Source organism: Sebastes fasciatus, chromosome 9 (assembly GCF_043250625.1).
Source record: "Sebastes fasciatus isolate fSebFas1 chromosome 9, fSebFas1.pri, whole genome shotgun sequence".
Lineage (NCBI taxonomy): Eukaryota > Metazoa > Chordata > Actinopteri > Perciformes > Sebastidae > Sebastes > Sebastes fasciatus.
The window spans coordinates 1,522,787-1,544,768 of NC_133803.1; the positions used below are offsets into that span (position 1 = coordinate 1,522,787).

At 49.2% G+C, this 21,982-nt stretch overlaps 1 protein-coding gene across 3 annotated transcripts in view; it reads right to left on the minus strand.

Annotated features, from left to right (window-relative positions):
• Window positions 1–1,308: 1,308 nt before the first annotated feature.
• LOC141773457 (carnitine O-acetyltransferase-like) overlaps window positions 1,309–21,982 on the minus strand; it is a 282,430-nt gene continuing 261,756 nt past the window's right edge. For all 3 annotated transcript variants that reach the window (XM_074645332.1, XM_074645331.1, XM_074645333.1), the window contains one exon: window positions 1,309–1,686. In XM_074645332.1, coding sequence (XP_074501433.1) covers window positions 1,462–1,686 — 225 coding nt within the window. In that variant the 3' untranslated portion in view covers window positions 1,309–1,461. The remainder of the gene's footprint in view (window positions 1,687–21,982) is intronic.

The following is a 21,982-nucleotide window of genomic DNA, read 5'->3' on the forward strand; positions in this document are numbered from 1 at the left end:
CTCTATCTATAGGTGATTATGGTGAGGTTATCTAAAGGATCTGTATCTATAGGTGATGATGGTGACATTATCTATAGATCTCTATCTATAGGTGATTATGATGACGTTATCTATAGATCTCTATCTATAGGTGATTATGGTGACATTATCTATAGATCTCTATCTATAGGTGATTATGGTGACGTTATCTATAGATCTCTATCTATAGGTGATTATGGTGACATTATCTATAGGATCTCTATAGGTGATTATGGTGACATTATCTATAGATCTCTATCTATAGGTGATTATGGTGACATTATCTATAGATCTCTATAGGTGATTATGGTGACGTTATCTATAGATCTCTATCTATAGGTGATTATGGTGACATTATCTATAGATCTCTATAGGTGATTATGGTGACGTTATCTATAGATCTCTATCTATAGGTGATTATGGTGACATTATCTATAGGATCTCTAGGTGATTATGGTGACATTATCTATAGATCTCTATCTATAGGTGATTATGGTGACGTTATCTAAAGGATCTCTATCTATAGGTGATTATGGTGACATTATCTAAAGGATCTCTATCTATAGGTGATTATGGTGACGTTATCTAAAGGATCTCTATCTATAGGTGATTATGGTGAGGTTATCTATAGATCTCATATCTATAGGTGATTATGGTGACGTTATATATAGATCTCTATATATAGGTGATTATGATGACCTTATCTATAGATCTCTATCTATAGGTGATTATGGTGACGTTATCTATAGATCTCTATCTATAGGTGATTATGGTGACGTTATCTATAGATCTCTATCTATAGGTGATTATGGTGACGTTATCCAAAGGATCTCTATCTATAGGTGATTATGGTTATCTAGAGACACGCCTCTGCCTCCACTCTCTAAACCTTAGATCCAGTTCATCACTCCGCCTAATAGATTTATGACCGCTGACTTCTACTCATCACTGCATCCTGTATGAAAAGGTTGGGTGGGCCTCTCTAACAGTAAGATGTGATAGGCATTGGTTTGTATTTATTTATAAAGTCCTTAATGTCAACTTGCCGTCATACATCACGTCCTTATATAATTGGTCCTTTAGTCATTCGACTCGTTCAAGTGATCGGCTAAAGCTTGAAGTCCCGCTTGAAAACACTACATTTGGGCAAACTGATTTTGGTGTTTTTGCTGCAAAAACATGGAACAGTTTACAAAACACATTAAAATTAAACGCATTTGTACCTCGAGGTTATTTTTAAATCCATGATTGCAAACTACTAACTGTCTTTAACGTTGTTCTATTGTTGTCTGACTGTATGCTTTTTGTAATTCATTAATTATAGTATGGTCTGTGTTTATTTATTCAGTTTTATTGTACTCTCGACATCATTGTAAATGAGGGCAAGCCCTCAATGATTCCTCCAGATTTAAATAAAGGTTGAATGAAAAGTCTGGATTAGCTTCACAATTCAGGTCTTGAAGTTTGTTGGATCAGGGTCCTCATGTCCAACAGAGCATCCTCCAGAGCTTGGATCATTGAACCTGCTTTAACTTCTGTGCAGTTGTTAGAGGTATCCACAGTGACCCAACAGAGCTTAATGTGATCATCCATAATACTGTAGGACATATTCATCGCTCCTCTTTTATAAGGGCCAATAATCGACTGAATCCCATTCTTGGACGTTACCTTGTGGAGAGGGGCAGAAGGGAGAATGCAGTTGTTAGTTATTGCTGTAACACTGAGACCTCTGACATTTGTTTCTGTGAACTCTAATGAATCTTCTTTTAGGGCTAAGCAAGTATTTTCCGTTACATATTCCAGATGTACGTGGAACGATCCCCCGTCTGTCAGGGTTAGTGGATTCTTCTTTATGACCTGAGGTCAACCTCCGGGTCTGAACAGTGAAACCTGAAACCTGCATCCTCTCTACCAGCCAGCAGGGGGCGACTCCTTGCCAGGTCGCTACCACGGCGTTGTTCGGTTTGGGAGTCATCCATGTTTTTTGTTTTACATATTTAACCCTTTCACAGTGTGTTTTCACTTCATCAAAATTAAGTATAACATTTTAGGTTGTCTGAAAATGTCCTATTCAGCATGTGATGGTGAGACAGGGCTGATGGAATAGTTACGGCTCAACAGCACAAATAACACTGCTGGTTTGAATGTTTATGATAGAAACATGGATCTTTAAGTAACATGTGATATGAAGTGAAACCATCATTATAAGTATAATGATTCCTCTTACATTACATTTCTACTGTCTGGCTTCAATTCACCACCTCACCATCTGTGTCTCCAGAGTTGCCATTGAGGTGCACACAGTACGCCTCTTTCAGGCGCCATTTTGTGGGTACGCAAAAGTTATAAATGAGGCCCAAGGTGTTCTCTATCGCATTGTATCTCTGCATTACATATAGTGGAGTGGATAACATCCATTTTTCAATCAAATCGTGCAAATAGTGATACAAGCACCAAATTTGGCATGATGATTGCCGAGGGGTCACTTAGCAAATATAAATGATTGGCCACTTGAAAATCCAAGATAGCGACCATTTTTCAAGATGGCCGCCACATTGACCTGCTGATAATGATTTATCTCATAGAAATTAATCTACTTGATCGATTTGAGTGATCTTGGTGTCAAATTATATGTTTTTTGGCATGCTGGATCTAATTATGATAGTTTTAATAATTTTCAACTGCAACATGGCGGCCATTGTTCAAGATGGCTGTCAAATTTACTAGCGGAGAATGTTTTTCTTAAGGAAATGCATGTACTTGGTCAATTTGAATGTGTGATATAGAGTTATATGTTTTCTGGTATGCTTGATCTAATTTTTACAGCTTTAACATCCTACAATAAGTTTTTCCTTTCTTTCTGGCTGTCCGCTGAGCCTTTGCTTTGTTGTTTTTGTAGCTTGAGAGTCCACAGTTCCAGTTCTATTACCTGGTGATAGATATGTAGCTTGTCATACTCCTGCTTATCCGGTCTTTCAGGGAAGGGAATTTTGGATTACTGATCCCCTACTCGACCAAGTAGATGAATTTCTATGAGAGAAACCATTATCAGCAGGTCTATTTGGCGGCCATTTTTCAAGATGTCCGCCAAATTGACCATTTGGGATTTTCAAGTGGCCAATCGTTCATATTTGCTAAGGGTCCCCTCTGGAATCATCATGCCAAATTTGGTACTTGTATCAGTATTTGCATGATTTTTCCACTATGCGCTCCACTAATATTCCATCCACAACGTGCTGAAGGCTTGGTTACAGCCACTATGAATAAATGAGGCTTTCAAAGAAAAGATTTGAAATAGAAGACATTTATAACTGGCAATGATGCCAGGAGAACCCTCCAGCTATGAGAGGGGGGTCGAAGAAAGGGCATAGAGACACTGTACCAGAGGGAGAGATTGGATAAAACGATTCATGCAGAGTTGTACTGAGAGAACATGTCAGCCGACAATATCCGAAGGTACCCGAGAACGCCAAAGACAGCCACTGATTGAAGAGAACGATTCATACTGAGTCGCACCGAGTCGCACCGAGGGATCCAACAGACCCAGAATGCTGAGGTCCAGACAGAACCTACTTTCCAATCCAACAGCACAACCTCCCATCTACTCATCGGAAGGTGATATAAATACATTTTCAGATGTGAAAGAGTTTGATGATTAGATTACTAAACAAATTTTGAGTCATTTAATATATAAGGTCAGTTTAAGAAATTGATAGTTGATATTAGATGCAAGAATAATTAAGAAATCCATAAATAAGCTCTAAACCTAAATTAGACCAGCCCTAAATGTAGAAGATGATCTGCTTCACAATCTTCCCTGGTGCTTCTTAAACTCTTTGCTGCTGAACGGTGCATTAACACCGAGAATTAAATTGAATTGATAAACGTCAAATGATAAATTCAATCAGAGGTATCACTCACTGAATTGATCAGACCACATTTGATTTGTTTCTATTCAGAAATGTTCATCGTTGTATTCACTGTATTCCTTCATTCATCTACTCAACAACTCCAATCACTGTTCACTATGCTCAAGAACTCCGTAGCATCCCTTACCTTATGAGACTCAATTCATTCATTTAAATCTTGAAGTTTTCCCTATTTGACAAGATTGGTGGCGCCTGGTAGAATTTGGATATTAATGCTAATTGTGTGTGATATCTGAAGCTGAGTGTCATCACACTCCTTCACATCTTATGACAATTTATGGTTTTATGATTCTTCATTTTGAGTTATGAATTATAGATATATATTGATATTAATTAATGATTTATTATTAATCTGCTCAATGCTACAGACGTAATATAGCAGTATTTATATTTGATGTCACAGTTTAATCCCCAGTACTTACTTGATTTCCAAAGAAATCGTGTTGGGCTCTTTCTTGGTAGTCTGTTAAGATACCAGGAAGGGGGATTTTTTCTTCAACAGCTTGCCAATACAGACCAGTGAGGTGGATGTGCATGTTCTGGCCATGAAATGACTGTTGGGATGGAGACAATTCAATTTGTTTGTAAAGTTGATCACCAGATATAGTAGCTGTTAAAGGTACCCTGTAGAGTTTTCTTGTAAACAAAGTTTCGGTTATCAGTTTTTTCATGGTATAGCCTTGAGATATAACAAACTTGTTAGATGAATTTCCTTCCTCACAAAAAATTTGCGGATCTGATCTTCCTCAAAGTTTGAAACCTGCACTGTTTACAATAATGTTTACTTGCTAGTCTTCTTCTTCCCCACCATTGCTGGTGCTTTGCAGGAATGTTTATCACAATAAACACTTACTCGTACATCCTTGTGCACACAAGCAAAGAACATGAGGAACCACATGTTGAACATTACTCCACAGCACTACCAGTGATTGAAAACTCCACAGGGTACCTTTAACTTTCTGCCAACTGTTTCAACTGGACAGAGTAGCATCAGTAACGAACAGATGCTTTAAGCTGGGCATACACTGTAGGATTCTAGAAATGTTGTTGTGTACTTCCTACTCCTACTGAAAAGGTCCGATCATCAGCCACGACCTGAGCGATCACACTATACGGTCAGATCATCAGCCACGACCTGAGTGATCACACTGTACGGTCCGATCGTCAGCCACGACCTGAGTGATCACACTATACAGTCTGATCATCAGCCACGACCTGAGTGATCACACTGTACGGTCCGGTCAACAACCACAACCTGAGCAATTACAATGTACGATCCAATCGTCAGCCACAACCTGAGCGATCACACTGTACGGTCCGATCGTCAGCCACAACCTGAGCGATCACACTGTACAGTCTGATTATCAGCCACGACCTGAGTGATCACACTGTACGGTCCGATCGTCAGCCACGACCTGAGTGATCAAACTATACGGTCCGATCATCAGCCACGAACTGAGTGATCGCACTGTACGGTCCGATCATCATCCACGACCTGAGAGATCACACTGTACAGTCCGATCGTCATCCACGACCTAAGTGATCTAACTGTACGGTCCGATCGTCAGCCACGACCTGAGTGATCACACTGTACAGTCCGATCGTCATCCACGACCTAAGTGATCTAACTGTACGGTCCGATCGTCAGCCATGACCTGAGTGATCACACTGTACAGTCCGATCGTCAGCCACTACGTGAGTGATCACACCGTACGTTCCGATCGTCAGCCACGACCTGAGTGATCACACTGTACGGTCCTATCATCAGCCACGACCTGAGCAATCACACTGTACGGTCCGATCGTCAGCCACGACCTGAGTGATCTCACTGTATGGTCCGATCGTCAGCCACGACCTGAGAGATCAAACTATACGGTCCGATCCTCAGCCACAACCTGAGTGATCACACTGTACGGTCTGATCGTCAGCCACGACCTGAGTGATCACACTGTACGGTCCTATCATCAGCCACGACCTGAGCAATCACACTGTACGGTCCGATCGTCAGCCACGACCTGAGTGGTCTCACTGTATGGTCCGATCGTCAGCCACAACCTGAGTGATCACACTGTACGGTCTGATCTTCATCCACGACCTGAGTGATCTCATTGTATGGTCCGATCGTCAGCCACGACCTGAGTGATCAAGCTGTATAGTCCGATCATCAGCCACTACGTGAGTGATCACATTGTACGGTCCGATCGTCAGCCACGACCTGAGTGATCACACTGTACGGTCCTATCATCAGCCACGACCTGAGCAATCACACTGTACTGTCCGATCATCAGCCACAACTTGAGTGATCTCACTGTACGGTCCGATCGTCTGCCACGATCTGAGTGATCTCACTGTACGGTCCGATCGTCAGCCACGACCTGAGAGATCAAACTATATGGTCCGATCCTCAGCCACAACCTGAGTGATCACACTGTACAGTCTGATCGTCAGCCACGACCTGAGTGATCACACTGTACGGTCCGATCGTGAGTCACGACCTGAGAGATCACACTGTACGGTCCGATCGTCAGTCACGACCTGAGTAATCACACTGTACGGTCCGATCGTCAGCCACGAACTGAGAGATCACACTGTACGGTCCGATCATCATCCACGACCTGAGAGATCACACTGTACAGTCCGATCGTCATCCACGACCTGAGTGATCTAACTGTACGGTCCGATCGTCAGCCACGACCTGAGTGATCACACTGTACAGTCCGATCGTCAGCCACTACGTGAGTGATCACACCGTACGTTCCGATCGTCAGCCACGACCTGAGTGATCACACTGTACGGTCCTATCATCAGCCACGACCTGAGCAATCACACCGTACGGTCCGATCGTCAGTCACAACCTGAGTGATCTCACTGTATGGTCCGATCGTCAGCCACGACCTGAGAGATCAAACTATACGGTCTGATCGTGAGTCACGACCTGAGAGATCACACTGTACGGTCCGATCGTCAGTAGCGACCTGAGTAATCACACTGTACGGTCCGATCGTCAGCCACGAACTGAGAGATCACACTGTACAGTCCGATCGTCATCCACGACCTGAGTGATCTCATTGTATGGTCCGATCGTCAGCCACGACCTGAGTGATCAAGCTGTATAGTCCGATCATCAGCCACTACGTGAGTGATCACACTGTACGGTCCGGTCAACAACCACAACCTGAGCAATTACACTGTACGATCCAATCGTCAGCCACAACCTGAGCGATCTCACTGTACGGTCCGATCGTCAGCCACGACCTGAGTGATCTCACTGTATGGTCCGATCGTCAGCCACGACCTGAGAGATCAAACTATACGGTCCGATCCTCAGCCACAACCTGAGTGATCACACTGTACAGTCTGATCGTCAGCCACGACCTGAGTGATCACACTGTACGGTCCTATCATCAGCCACGACCTGAGTGATCACACTGTACGGTCCTATCATCAGCCACGACCTGAGTGATCACACTGTACGGTCCGATCCTCAGCCACAACCTGAGTGATCACACTGTACAGTCCGATCGTCATCCACGACCTAAGTGATCTAACTGTACGGTCCGATCGTCAGCCACGACCTGAGTGATCACACTCTACAGTCCGATCGTCAGACACTACGTGAGTGATCACACCGTACGTTCCGATCGTCAGCCACGACCTGAGTGATCACACTGTACGGTCCTATCATCAGCCACGACCTGAGCAATCACACTGTACGGTCCGATCGTCAGCCACGACCTGAGTGATCTCACTGTACGGTCCGATCGTCAGCCACGACCTGAGTGATCTCACTGTATGGTCCGATCGTCAGCCACGACCTGAGAGATCAAACTATACGGTCCGATCCTCAGCCACAACCTGAGTGATCACACTGTATGGTCTGATCGTCAGCCACGACCTGAGTGATCACACTGTACGGTCCTATCATCAGCCACGACCTGAGCAATCACACTGTACGGTCCGATCGTCAGCCACGACCTGAGTGGTCTCACTGTACGGTCTGATCTTCATCCACGACCTGAGTGATCTCAATGTATGGTCCGATCGTCAGCCACGACCTGAGTGATCAAGCTGTATAGTCCGATCATCAGCCACTACGTGAGTGATCACATTGTACGGTCCGATCGTCTGCCATGACCTGAGCAATCACACTGTACTGTCCGATCATCAGCCACGACTTGAGTGATCTCACTGTACGGTCCGATCGTCTGCCACGATCTGAGTGATCTCACTGTACGGTCCGATCGTCAGCCACGAACTGAGAGATCACACTGTACAGTCCGATCGTCATCCACGACCTGAGTGATCTCATTGTATGGTCCGATCGTCAGCCACGACCTGAGTGATCAAGCTGTATAGTCCGATCATCAGCCACTACGTGAGTGATCACACTGTACAGTCCGATCGTCATCCACGACCTAAGTGATCTAACTGTACGGTCCGATCGTCAGCCACGACCTGAGTGATCACACTGTACAGTCCGATCGTCAGCCACTACGTGAGTGATCACACCGTACGTTCCGATCGTCAGCCACGACCTGAGTGATCACACTGTACAGTCCGATCGTCATCCACGACCTAAGTGATCTAACTGTACGGTCCGATTGTCAGCCACGACCTGAGTGATCACACTCTACAGTCCGATCGTCAGCCACTACGTGAGTGATCACACCGTACGTTCCGATCGTCAGCCACGACCTGAGTGATCACACTGTACGGTCCTATCATCAGCCACGACCTGAGCAATCACACTGTACGGTCCGATCGTCAGCCACGACCTGAGTGATCTCACTGTACGGTCCGATCGTCAGCCACGACCTGAGTGATCTCACTGTATGGTCCGATCGTCAGCCACGACCTGAGAGATCAAACTATACGGTCCGATCCTCAGCCACAACCTGAGTGATCACACTGTACGGTCTGATCGTCAGCCACGACCTGAGTGATCACACTGTACGGTCCTATCATCAGCCACGACCTGAGCAATCACACTGTACGGTCCGATCGTCAGCCACGACCTGAGTGGTCTCACTGTACGGTCTGATCTTCATCCACGACCTGAGTGATCTCAATGTATGGTCCGATCGTCAGCCACGACCTGAGTGATCAAGCTGTATAGTCCGATCATCAGCCACTACGTGAGTGATCACATTGTACGGTCCGATCGTCTGCCATGACCTGAGCAATCACACTGTACTGTCCGATCATCAGCCACGACTTGAGTGATCTCACTGTACGGTCCTATCATCAGCCACGACCTGAGCAATCACACCGTACGGTCCGATCGTCAGTCACAACCTGAGTGATCTCACTGTATGGTCCGATCGTCAGCCACGACCTGAGAGATCAAACTATACGGTCTGATCGTGAGTCACGACCTGAGAGATCACACTGTACGGTCCGATCGTCAGTAGCGACCTGAGTAATCACACTGTACGGTCCGATCGTCAGCCACGAACTGAGAGATCACACTGTACAGTCCGATCGTCATCCACGACCTGAGTGATCTCATTGTATGGTCCGATCGTCAGCCACAACCTGAGTGATCAAGCTGTATAGTCCGATCATCAGCCACGACTTGAGTGATCTCACTGTACGGTCCGATCGTCAGCCATGACCTGAGCAATCACACTGTACTGTCCGATCATCAGCCACGACTTGAGTGATCTCACTGTACGGTCCGATCGTCTGCCACGATCTGAGTGATCTCACTGTACGGTCCGATCGTCAGCCACGACCTGAGTGATCTCACTGTATGGTCCGATCGTCAGCCACGACCTGAGAGATCAAACTATACGGTCCGATCCTCAGCCACAACCTGAGTGATCACACTGTACGGTCCTATCATCAGCCACGACCTGAGTGATCACACTATACGGTCCGATCGTGAGTCACGACCTGAGAGATCACACTGTACGGTCCGATCGTCAGTCACGACCTGAGTAATCACACTGTACGGTCCGATCGTCAGCCACGAACTGAGAGATCACACTGTACAGTCCGATCGTCATCCACGACCTGAGTGATCTCATTGTATGGTCCGATCGTCAGCCACGACCTGAGTGATCAAGCTGTATAGTCCGATCATCAGCCACTACGTGAGTGATCACATTGTACGGTCCGATCGTCAGCCATGACCTGAGTGATCACACTGTACGGTCCTATCATCAGCCACGACTTGAGTGATCTCACTGTACGGTCCGATCGTCTGCCACGATCTGAGTGATCTCACTGTACGGTCCGATCGTCAGCCACGACCTGAGTGATCTCACTGTATGGTCCGATCGTCAGCCACGACATGAGAGATCAAACTATACGGTCCGATCCTCAGCCACAACCTTAGTGATCACACTGTACAGTCTGATCGTCAGCCACAACCTGAGTGATCACACTGTACGGTCCTATCATCAGCCACGACCTGAGTGATCACACTATACGGTCCGATCGTGAGTCACGACCTGAGAGATCACACTGTACGGTCCGATCGTCAGTCACGACCTGAGTAATCACACTGTACGGTCCGATCGTCAGCCACAACCTGAGTGATCACACTGTACGGTCCTATCATCAGACACGACCTGAGTGATCACACTATACGGTCCGATCGTGAGTCACGACCTGAGAGATCACACTGTACGGTCCGATCGTCAGTCACGACCTGAGAGATCACACTGTACGGTCCGATCGTCAGCCACGAACTGAGAGATCACACTGTACAGTCCGATCGTCAGCCACGACCTGAGTGATCAAGCTGTATAGTCCGATCATCAGCCACTACGTGAGTGATCACATTGTACGGTCCGATCGTCAGCCACGACCTGAGTGATCTCACTGTATGGTCCGATCGTCAGCCACGACCTGAGATATCAAACTATACGGTCCGATCCTCAGCCACAACCTGAGTGATCACACTGTACGGTCCTATCATCAGCCACGACCTGAGTGATCACACTATACGGTCCGATCGTGAGTCACGACCTGAGAGATCACACTGTACGGTCCGATCGTCAGTCACGACCTGAGTAATCACACTGTACGGTCCGATCGTCAGCCACGAACTGAGAGATCACACTGTACAGTCCGATCGTCATCCACGACCTGAGTGATCTCATTGTATGGTCCGATCGTCAGCCACGACCTGAGTGATCAAGCTGTATAGTCCGATCATCAGCCACTACGTGAGTGATCACACTGTACAGTCCGATCGTCATCCACGACCTGAGTGATCTCATTGTATGGTCCGATCGTCAGCCACGACCTGAGTGATCAAGCTGTATAGTCCGATCATCAGCCACTACGTGAGTGATCACATTGTACGGTCCGATCGTCAGCCATGACCTGAGTGATCACACTGTACGGTCCTATCATCAGCCACGACTTGAGTGATCTCACTGTACGGTCCGATCGTCTGCCACGATCTGAGTGATCTCACTGTACGGTCCGATCGTCAGCCACGACCTGAGTGATCTCACTGTATGGTCCGATCGTCAGCCACGACATGAGAGATCAAACTATAAGGTCCGATCCTCAGCCACAACCTGAGTGATTACACTGTACAGTCTGATCGTCAGCCACAACCTGAGTGATCACACTGTACGGTCCTATCATCAGCCACGACCTGAGTGATCACACTATACGGTCCGATCGTGAGTCACGACCTGAGAGATCACACTGTACGGTCCGATCGTCAGTCACGACCTGAGTAATCACACTGTACGGTCCGATCGTCAGCCACAACCTGAGTGATCACACTGTACGGTCCTATCATCAGACACGACCTGAGTGATCACACTATACGGTCCGATCGTGAGTCACGACCTGAGAGATCACACTGTACGGTCCGATCGTCAGTCAGGACCTGAGAGATCACACTATACGGTCCGATCGTCAGCCACGAACTGAGAGATCACACTGTACAGTCCGATCGTCAGCCACGACCTGAGTGATCAAGCTGTATAGTCCGATCATCAGCCACTATGTGAGTGATCACATTGTACGGTCCGATCGTCAGCCATGACCTGAGAGATCAAACTATACGGTCCGATCCTCAGCCACAACCTGAGTGATCACACTGTACGGTCCTATCATCAGCCACGACCTGAGAGATCAAACTATACGGTCCGATCCTCAGCCACAACCTGAGTGATCACACTGTACGGTCTGATCGTCAGCCACGACCTGAGTGATCACACTGTACGGTCCTATCATCAGCCACGACCTGAGCAATCACACTGTACGGTCCGATCGTCAGCCACGACCTGAGTGGTCTCACTGTACGGTCTGATCTTCATCCACGACCTGAGTGATCTCAATGTATGGTCCGATCGTCAGCCACGACCTGAGTGATCAAGCTGTATAGTCCGATCATCAGCCACTACGTGAGTGATCACATTGTACGGTCCGATCGTCTGCCATGACCTGAGCAATCACACTGTACTGTCCGATCATCAGCCACGACTTGAGTGATCTCACTGTACGGTCCTATCATCAGCCACGACCTGAGCAATCACACCGTACGGTCCGATCGTCAGTCACAACCTGAGTGATCTCACTGTATGGTCCGATCGTCAGCCACGACCTGAGAGATCAAACTATACGGTCTGATCGTGAGTCACGACCTGAGAGATCACACTGTACGGTCCGATCGTCAGTAGCGACCTGAGTAATCACACTGTACGGTCCGATCGTCAGCCACGAACTGAGAGATCACACTGTACAGTCCGATCGTCATCCACGACCTGAGTGATCTCATTGTATGGTCCGATCGTCAGCCACAACCTGAGTGATCAAGCTGTATAGTCCGATCATCAGCCACGACTTGAGTGATCTCACTGTACGGTCCGATCGTCAGCCATGACCTGAGCAATCACACTGTACTGTCCGATCATCAGCCACGACTTGAGTGATCTCACTGTACGGTCCGATCGTCTGCCACGATCTGAGTGATCTCACTGTACGGTCCGATCGTCAGCCACGACCTGAGTGATCTCACTGTATGGTCCGATCGTCAGCCACGACCTGAGAGATCAAACTATACGGTCCGATCCTCAGCCACAACCTGAGTGATCACACTGTACGGTCCTATCATCAGCCACGACCTGAGTGATCACACTATACGGTCCGATCGTGAGTCACGACCTGAGAGATCACACTGTACGGTCCGATCGTCAGTCACGACCTGAGTAATCACACTGTACGGTCCGATCGTCAGCCACGAACTGAGAGATCACACTGTACAGTCCGATCATCAGCCACTACGTGAGTGATCACATTGTACGGTCCGATCGTCAGCCATGACCTGAGTGATCACACTGTACGGTCCTATCATCAGCCACGACTTGAGTGATCTCACTGTACGGTCCGATCGTCTGCCACGATCTGAGTGATCTCACTGTACGGTCCGATCGTCAGCCACGACCTGAGTGATCTCACTGTATGGTCCGATCGTCAGCCACGACATGAGAGATCAAACTATACGGTCCGATCCTCAGCCACAACCTTAGTGATCACACTGTACAGTCTGATCGTCAGCCACAACCTGAGTGATCACACTGTACGGTCCTATCATCAGCCACGACCTGAGTGATCACACTATACGGTCCGATCGTGAGTCACGACCTGAGAGATCACACTGTACGGTCCGATCGTCAGTCACGACCTGAGTAATCACACTGTACGGTCCGATCGTCAGCCACAACCTGAGTGATCACACTGTACGGTCCTATCATCAGACACGACCTGAGTGATCACACTATACGGTCCGATCGTGAGTCACGACCTGAGAGATCACACTGTACGGTCCGATCGTCAGTCACGACCTGAGAGATCACACTGTACGGTCCGATCGTCAGCCACGAACTGAGAGATCACACTGTACAGTCCGATCGTCAGCCACGACCTGAGTGATCAAGCTGTATAGTCCGATCATCAGCCACTACGTGAGTGATCACATTGTACGGTCCGATCGTCAGCCACGACCTGAGTGATCTCACTGTATGGTCCGATCGTCAGCCACGACCTGAGATATCAAACTATACGGTCCGATCCTCAGCCACAACCTGAGTGATCACACTGTACGGTCCTATCATCAGCCACGACCTGAGTGATCACACTATACGGTCCGATCGTGAGTCACGACCTGAGAGATCACACTGTACGGTCCGATCGTCAGTCACGACCTGAGTAATCACACTGTACGGTCCGATCGTCAGCCACGAACTGAGAGATCACACTGTACAGTCCGATCGTCATCCACGACCTGAGTGATCTCATTGTATGGTCCGATCGTCAGCCACGACCTGAGTGATCAAGCTGTATAGTCCGATCATCAGCCACTACGTGAGTGATCACACTGTACAGTCCGATCGTCATCCACGACCTGAGTGATCTCATTGTATGGTCCGATCGTCAGCCACGACCTGAGTGATCAAGCTGTATAGTCCGATCATCAGCCACTACGTGAGTGATCACATTGTACGGTCCGATCGTCAGCCATGACCTGAGTGATCACACTGTACGGTCCTATCATCAGCCACGACTTGAGTGATCTCACTGTACGGTCCGATCGTCTGCCACGATCTGAGTGATCTCACTGTACGGTCCGATCGTCAGCCACGACCTGAGTGATCTCACTGTATGGTCCGATCGTCAGCCACGACATGAGAGATCAAACTATAAGGTCCGATCCTCAGCCACAACCTGAGTGATTACACTGTACAGTCTGATCGTCAGCCACAACCTGAGTGATCACACTGTACGGTCCTATCATCAGCCACGACCTGAGTGATCACACTATACGGTCCGATCGTGAGTCACGACCTGAGAGATCACACTGTACGGTCCGATCGTCAGTCACGACCTGAGTAATCACACTGTACGGTCCGATCGTCAGCCACAACCTGAGTGATCACACTGTACGGTCCTATCATCAGACACGACCTGAGTGATCACACTATACGGTCCGATCGTGAGTCACGACCTGAGAGATCACACTGTACGGTCCGATCGTCAGTCAGGACCTGAGAGATCACACTATACGGTCCGATCGTCAGCCACGAACTGAGAGATCACACTGTACAGTCCGATCGTCAGCCACGACCTGAGTGATCAAGCTGTATAGTCCGATCATCAGCCACTATGTGAGTGATCACATTGTACGGTCCGATCGTCAGCCATGACCTGAGAGATCAAACTATACGGTCCGATCCTCAGCCACAACCTGAGTGATCACACTGTACGGTCCTATCATCAGCCACGACCTGAGAGATCAAACTATACGGTCCGATCCTCAGCCACAACCTGAGTGATCACACTGTACGGTCTGATCGTCAGCCACGACCTGAGTGATCACACTGTACGGTCCTATCATCAGCCACGACCTGAGCAATCACACTGTACGGTCCGATCGTCAGCCACGACCTGAGTGGTCTCACTGTACGGTCTGATCTTCATCCACGACCTGAGTGATCTCAATGTATGGTCCGATCGTCAGCCACGACCTGAGTGATCAAGCTGTATAGTCCGATCATCAGCCACTACGTGAGTGATCACATTGTACGGTCCGATCGTCTGCCATGACCTGAGCAATCACACTGTACTGTCCGATCATCAGCCACGACTTGAGTGATCTCACTGTACGGTCCTATCATCAGCCACGACCTGAGCAATCACACCGTACGGTCCGATCGTCAGTCACAACCTGAGTGATCTCACTGTATGGTCCGATCGTCAGCCACGACCTGAGAGATCAAACTATACGGTCTGATCGTGAGTCACGACCTGAGAGATCACACTGTACGGTCCGATCGTCAGTAGCGACCTGAGTAATCACACTGTACGGTCCGATCGTCAGCCACGAACTGAGAGATCACACTGTACAGTCCGATCGTCATCCACGACCTGAGTGATCTCATTGTATGGTCCGATCGTCAGCCACAACCTGAGTGATCAAGCTGTATAGTCCGATCATCAGCCACGACTTGAGTGATCTCACTGTACGGTCCGATCGTCAGCCATGACCTGAGCAATCACACTGTACTGTCCGATCATCAGCCACGACTTGAGTGATCTCACTGTACGGTCCGATCGTCTGCCACGATCTGAGTGATCTCACTGTACGGTCCGATCGTCAGCCACGACCTGAGTGATCTCACTGTATGGTCCGATCGTCAGCCACGACCTGAGAGATCAAACTATACGGTCCGATCCTCAGCCACAACCTGAGTGATCACACTGTACGGTCCTATCATCAGCCACGACCTGAGTGATCACACTATACGGTCCGATCGTGAGTCACGACCTGAGAGATCACACTGTACGGTCCGATCGTCAGTCACGACCTGAGTAATCACACTGTACGGTCCGATCGTCAGCCACGAACTGAGAGATCACACTGTACAGTCCGATCATCAGCCACTACGTGAGTGATCACATTGTACGGTCCGATCGTCAGCCATGACCTGAGTGATCACACTGTACGGTCCTATCATCAGCCACGACTTGAGTGATCTCACTGTACGGTCCGATCGTCTGCCACGATCTGAGTGATCTCACTGTACGGTCCGATCGTCAGCCACGACCTGAGTGATCTCACTGTATGGTCCGATCGTCAGCCACGACATGAGAGATCAAACTATACGGTCCGATCCTCAGCCACAACCTTAGTGATCACACTGTACAGTCTGATCGTCAGCCACAACCTGAGTGATCACACTGTACGGTCCTATCATCAGCCACGACCTGAGTGATCACACTATACGGTCCGATCGTGAGTCACGACCTGAGAGATCACACTGTACGGTCCGATCGTCAGTCACGACCTGAGTAATCACACTGTACGGTCCGATCGTCAGCCACAACCTGAGTGATCACACTGTACGGTCCTATCATCAGACACGACCTGAGTGATCACACTATACGGTCCGATCGTGAGTCACGACCTGAGAGATCACACTGTACGGTCCGATCGTCAGTCACGACCTGAGAGATCACACTGTACGGTCCGATCGTCAGCCACGAACTGAGAGATCACACTGTACAGTCCGATCGTCAGCCACGACCTGAGTGATCAAGCTGTATAGTCCGATCATCAGCCACTACGTGAGTGATCACATTGTACGGTCCGATCGTCAGCCACGACCTGAGTGATCTCACTGTATGGTCCGATCGTCAGCCACGACCTGAGATATCAAACTATACGGTCCGATCCTCAGCCACAACCTGAGTGATCACACTGTACGGTCCTATCATCAGCCACGACCTGAGTGATCACACTATACGGTCCGATCGTGAGTCACGACCTGAGAGATCACACTGTACGGTCCGATCGTCAGTCACGACCTGAGTAATCACACTGTACGGTCCGATCGTCAGCCACGAACTGAGAGATCACACTGTACAGTCCGATCGTCATCCACGACCTGAGTGATCTCATTGTATGGTCCGATCGTCAGCCACGACCTGAGTGATCAAGCTGTATAGTCCGATCATCAGCCACTACGTGAGTGATCACACTGTACAGTCCGATCGTCATCCACGACCTGAGTGATCTCATTGTATGGTCCGATCGTCAGCCACGACCTGAGTGATCAAGCTGTATAGTCCGATCATCAGCCACTACGTGAGTGATCACATTGTACGGTCCGATCGTCAGCCATGACCTGAGTGATCACACTGTACGGTCCTATCATCAGCCACGACTTGAGTGATCTCACTGTACGGTCCGATCGTCTGCCACGATCTGAGTGATCTCACTGTACGGTCCGATCGTCAGCCACGACCTGAGTGATCACACTGTACAGTCTGATCGTCAGCCACAACCTGAGTGATCACACTGTACGGTCCTATCATCAGCCACGACCTGAGTGATCACACTATACGGTCCGATCGTGAGTCACGACCTGAGAGATCACACTGTACGGTCCGATCGTCAGTCACGACCTGAGTAATCACACTGTACGGTCCGATCGTCAGCCACAACCTGAGTGATCACACTGTACGGTCCTATCATCAGACACGACCTGAGTGATCACACTAAACGGTCCGATCGTGAGTCACGACCTGAGAGATCACACTGTACGGTCCGATCGTCAGTCAGGACCTGAGAGATCACACTGTACGGTCCGATCGTCAGCCACGAACTGAGAGATCACACTGTACAGTCCGATCGTCAGCCACGACCTGAGTGATCAAGCTGTATAGTCCGATCATCAGCCACTATGTGAGTGATCACATTGTACGGTCCGATCGTCAGCCATGACCTGAGCAATCACACTGTACTGTCCGATCATCAGCCACGACTTGAGTGATCTCACTGTACGGTCCGATCGTCTGCCACGATCTGAGTGATCTCACTGTACGGTCCGATCGTCAGCCACGACCTGAGTGATCACACTGTACGGTCCTATCATCAGCCACGACCTGAGTGATCACACTATACGGTCCGATCGTGAGTCACGACCTGAGAGATCACACTGTACGGTCCGATCGTCAGTCACGACCTGAGTAATCACACTGTACGGTCCGATCGTCAGCCACGAACTGAGAGATCAGACTGTACAGTCCGATCGTCAGCCAAGACCTGAGAGATCAAACTATACGGTCCGATCCTCAGCCACAACCTGAGTGATCACACTGTACGGTCTGATCGTCAGCCACGACCTGAGTGATCACACTGTACGGTCCTATCATCAGCCACGACCTGAGTGATCACACTATACGGTCCGATCGTGAGTCACGACCTGAGAGATCACACTGTACGGTCCGATCGTCAGTCACGACCTGAGTATTCACATTGTACGGTCCGATCGTCAGCCATGACCTGAGTGATCACACTGTACGGTCCTATCATCAGCCACGACTTGAGTGATCTCACTGTACGGTCCGATCGTCTGCCACGATCTGAGTGATCTCACTGTACGGTCCGATCGTCAGCCACGACCTGAGTGATCTCACTGTATGGTCCGATCGTCAGCCACGACATGAGAGATCAAACTATACGGTCCGATCCTCAGCCACAACCTTAGTGATCACACTGTACAGTCTGATCGTCAGCCACAACCTGAGTGATCACACTGTACGGTCCTATCATCAGCCACGACCTGAGTGATCACACTATACGGTCCGATCGTGAGTCACGACCTGAGAGATCACACTGTACGGTCCGATCGTCAGTCACGACCTGAGTAATCACACTGTACGGTCCGATCGTCAGCCACAACCTGAGTGATCACACTGTACGGTCCTATCATCAGACACGACCTGAGTGATCACACTATACGGTCCGATCGTGAGTCACGACCTGAGAGATCACACTGTACGGTCCGATCGTCAGCCACGAACTGAGAGATCACACTGTACAGTCCGATCGTCAGCCACGACCTGAGTGATCAAGCTGTATAGTCCGATCATCAGCCACTACGTGAGTGATCACATTGTACGGTCCGATCGTCAGCCACGACCTGAGTGATCTCACTGTATGGTCCGATCGTCAGCCACGACCTGAGAGATCAAACTATACGGTCCGATCCTCAGCCACAACCTGAGTGATCACACTGTACGGTCCTATCATCAGCCACGACCTGAGTGATCACACTATACGGTCCGATCGTGAGTCACGACCTGAGAGATCACACTGTACGGTCCGATCGTCAGTCACGACCTGAGTAATCACACTGTACGGTCCGATCGTCAGCCACGAACTGAGAGATCACACTGTACAGTCCGATCGTCATCCACGACCTGAGTGATCTCATTGTATGGTCCGATCGTCAGCCACGACCTGAGTGATCAAGCTGTATAGTCCGATCATCAGCCACTACGTGAGTGATCACATTGTACGGTCCGATCGTCAGCCACGACCTGAGTGATCACACTATACGGTCCGATCGTGAGTCACGACCTGAGAGATCACACTGTACGGTCCGATCGTCAGTCACGACCTGAGTAATCACACTGTACGGTCCGATCGTCAGCCACAACCTGAGTGATCACACTGTACGGTCCTATCATCAGACACGACCTGAGTGATCACACTATACGGTCCGATCGTGAGTCACGACCTGAGAGATCACACTGTACGGTCCGATCGTCAGTCAGGACCTGAGAGATCACACTGTACGGTCCGATCGTCAGCCACGAACTGAGAGATCACACTGTACAGTCCGATCGTCAGCCACGACCTGAGTGATCAAGCTGTATAGTCCGATCGTCAGCCACTATGTGAGTGATCACATTGTACGGTCCGATCGTCAGCCATGACCTGAGTGTTCACACTGTATGGTCCGATCGTCAGCCACGACCTGAGAGATCAAACTATACTGTCCGATCCTCAGCCACAACCTGAGTGATCACACTGTACGGTCTGATCGTCAGCCACGACCTGAGTGATCACACTGTACGGTCCTATCATCAGCCACGACCTGAGTGATCACACTATACGGTCCGATCGTGAGTCACGACCTGAGAGATCACACTGTACGGTCCGATCGTCAGTCACGACCTGAGTAATCACACTGTACGGTCCGATCGTCAGCCACGAACTGAGAGATCAGACTGTACAGTCCGATCGTCAGCCACGACCTGAGAGATCAAACTATACGGTCCGATCCTCAGCCACAACCTGAGTGATCACACTGTACGGTCTGATCGTCAGCCACGACCTGAGTGATCACACTGTACGGTCCTATCATCAGCCACGACCTGAGTGATCACACTATACGGTCCGATCGTGAGTCACGACCTGAGAGATCACACTGTACGGTCCGATCGTCAGTCACGACCTGAGTAATCACACTGTACGGTCCGATCGTCAGCCACGAACTGAGAGATCACACTGTACAGTCCGATCGTCATCCACGACCTGAGTGATCTCATTGTATGGTCCGATCGTCAGCCACGACCTGAGTGATCAAGCTGTATAGTCCGATCATCAGCCACTACGTGAGTGATCACATTGTACGGTCCGATCGTCAGCCACGACCTGAGTGATCACACTATACGGTCCGATCGTGAGTCACGACCTGAGAGATCACACTGTACGGTCCGATCGTCAGTCACGACCTGAGTAATCACACTGTACGGTCCGATCGTCAGCCACGAACTGAGAGATCAGACTGTACAGTCCGATCGTCAGCCACGACCTGAGAGATCAAACTATACGGTCCGATCCTCAGCCACAACCTGAGTGATCACACTGTACGGTCTGATCGTCAGCCACGACCTGAGTGATCACACTGTACGGTCCTATCATCAGCCACGACCTGAGTGATCACACTATACGGTCCGATCGTCATCCACGACCTGAGTGATCTCATTGTATGGTCCGATCGTCAGCCACGACCTGAGTGATCAAGCTGTATAGTCCGATCATCAGCCACTACGTGAGTGATCACATTGTACGGTCCGATCGTCAGCCACGACCTGAGTGATCACACTGTACGGTCCTATCATCAGCCACGACTTGAGTGATCTCACTGTACGGTCCGATCGTCTGCCACGATCTGAGTGATCACACTGTACGGTCCGATCGTCAGCCACGACCTGAGTGATCTCACTGTATGGTCCGATCGTCAGCCACGACCTGAGAGATCAAACTATACGGTCCGATCCTCAGCCACAACCTGAGTGATCCCACTGTACGGTCTGATCGTCAGCCACGACCTGAGTGATCACACTGTACGGTCCTATCATCAGCCACGACCTGAGCAATCACACTGTACGGTCCGATCGTCAGCCACGACCTGAGTGGTGTCACTGTACGGTCTGATCTTCATCCACGACCTGAGTGATCTCAATGTATGGTCCGATCGTCAGCCACGACCTGAGTGATCAAGCTGTATAGTCCGATCATCAGCCACTACGTGAGTGATCACATTGTACGGTCCGATCGTCAGCCATGACCTGAGCAATCACACTGTACTGTCCGATCATCAGCCACGACTTGAGTGATCTCACTGTACGGTCCGATCGTCTGCCACGATCTGAGTGATCTCACTGTACGGTCCGATCGTCAGCCACGACCTGAGTGATCACACTGTACG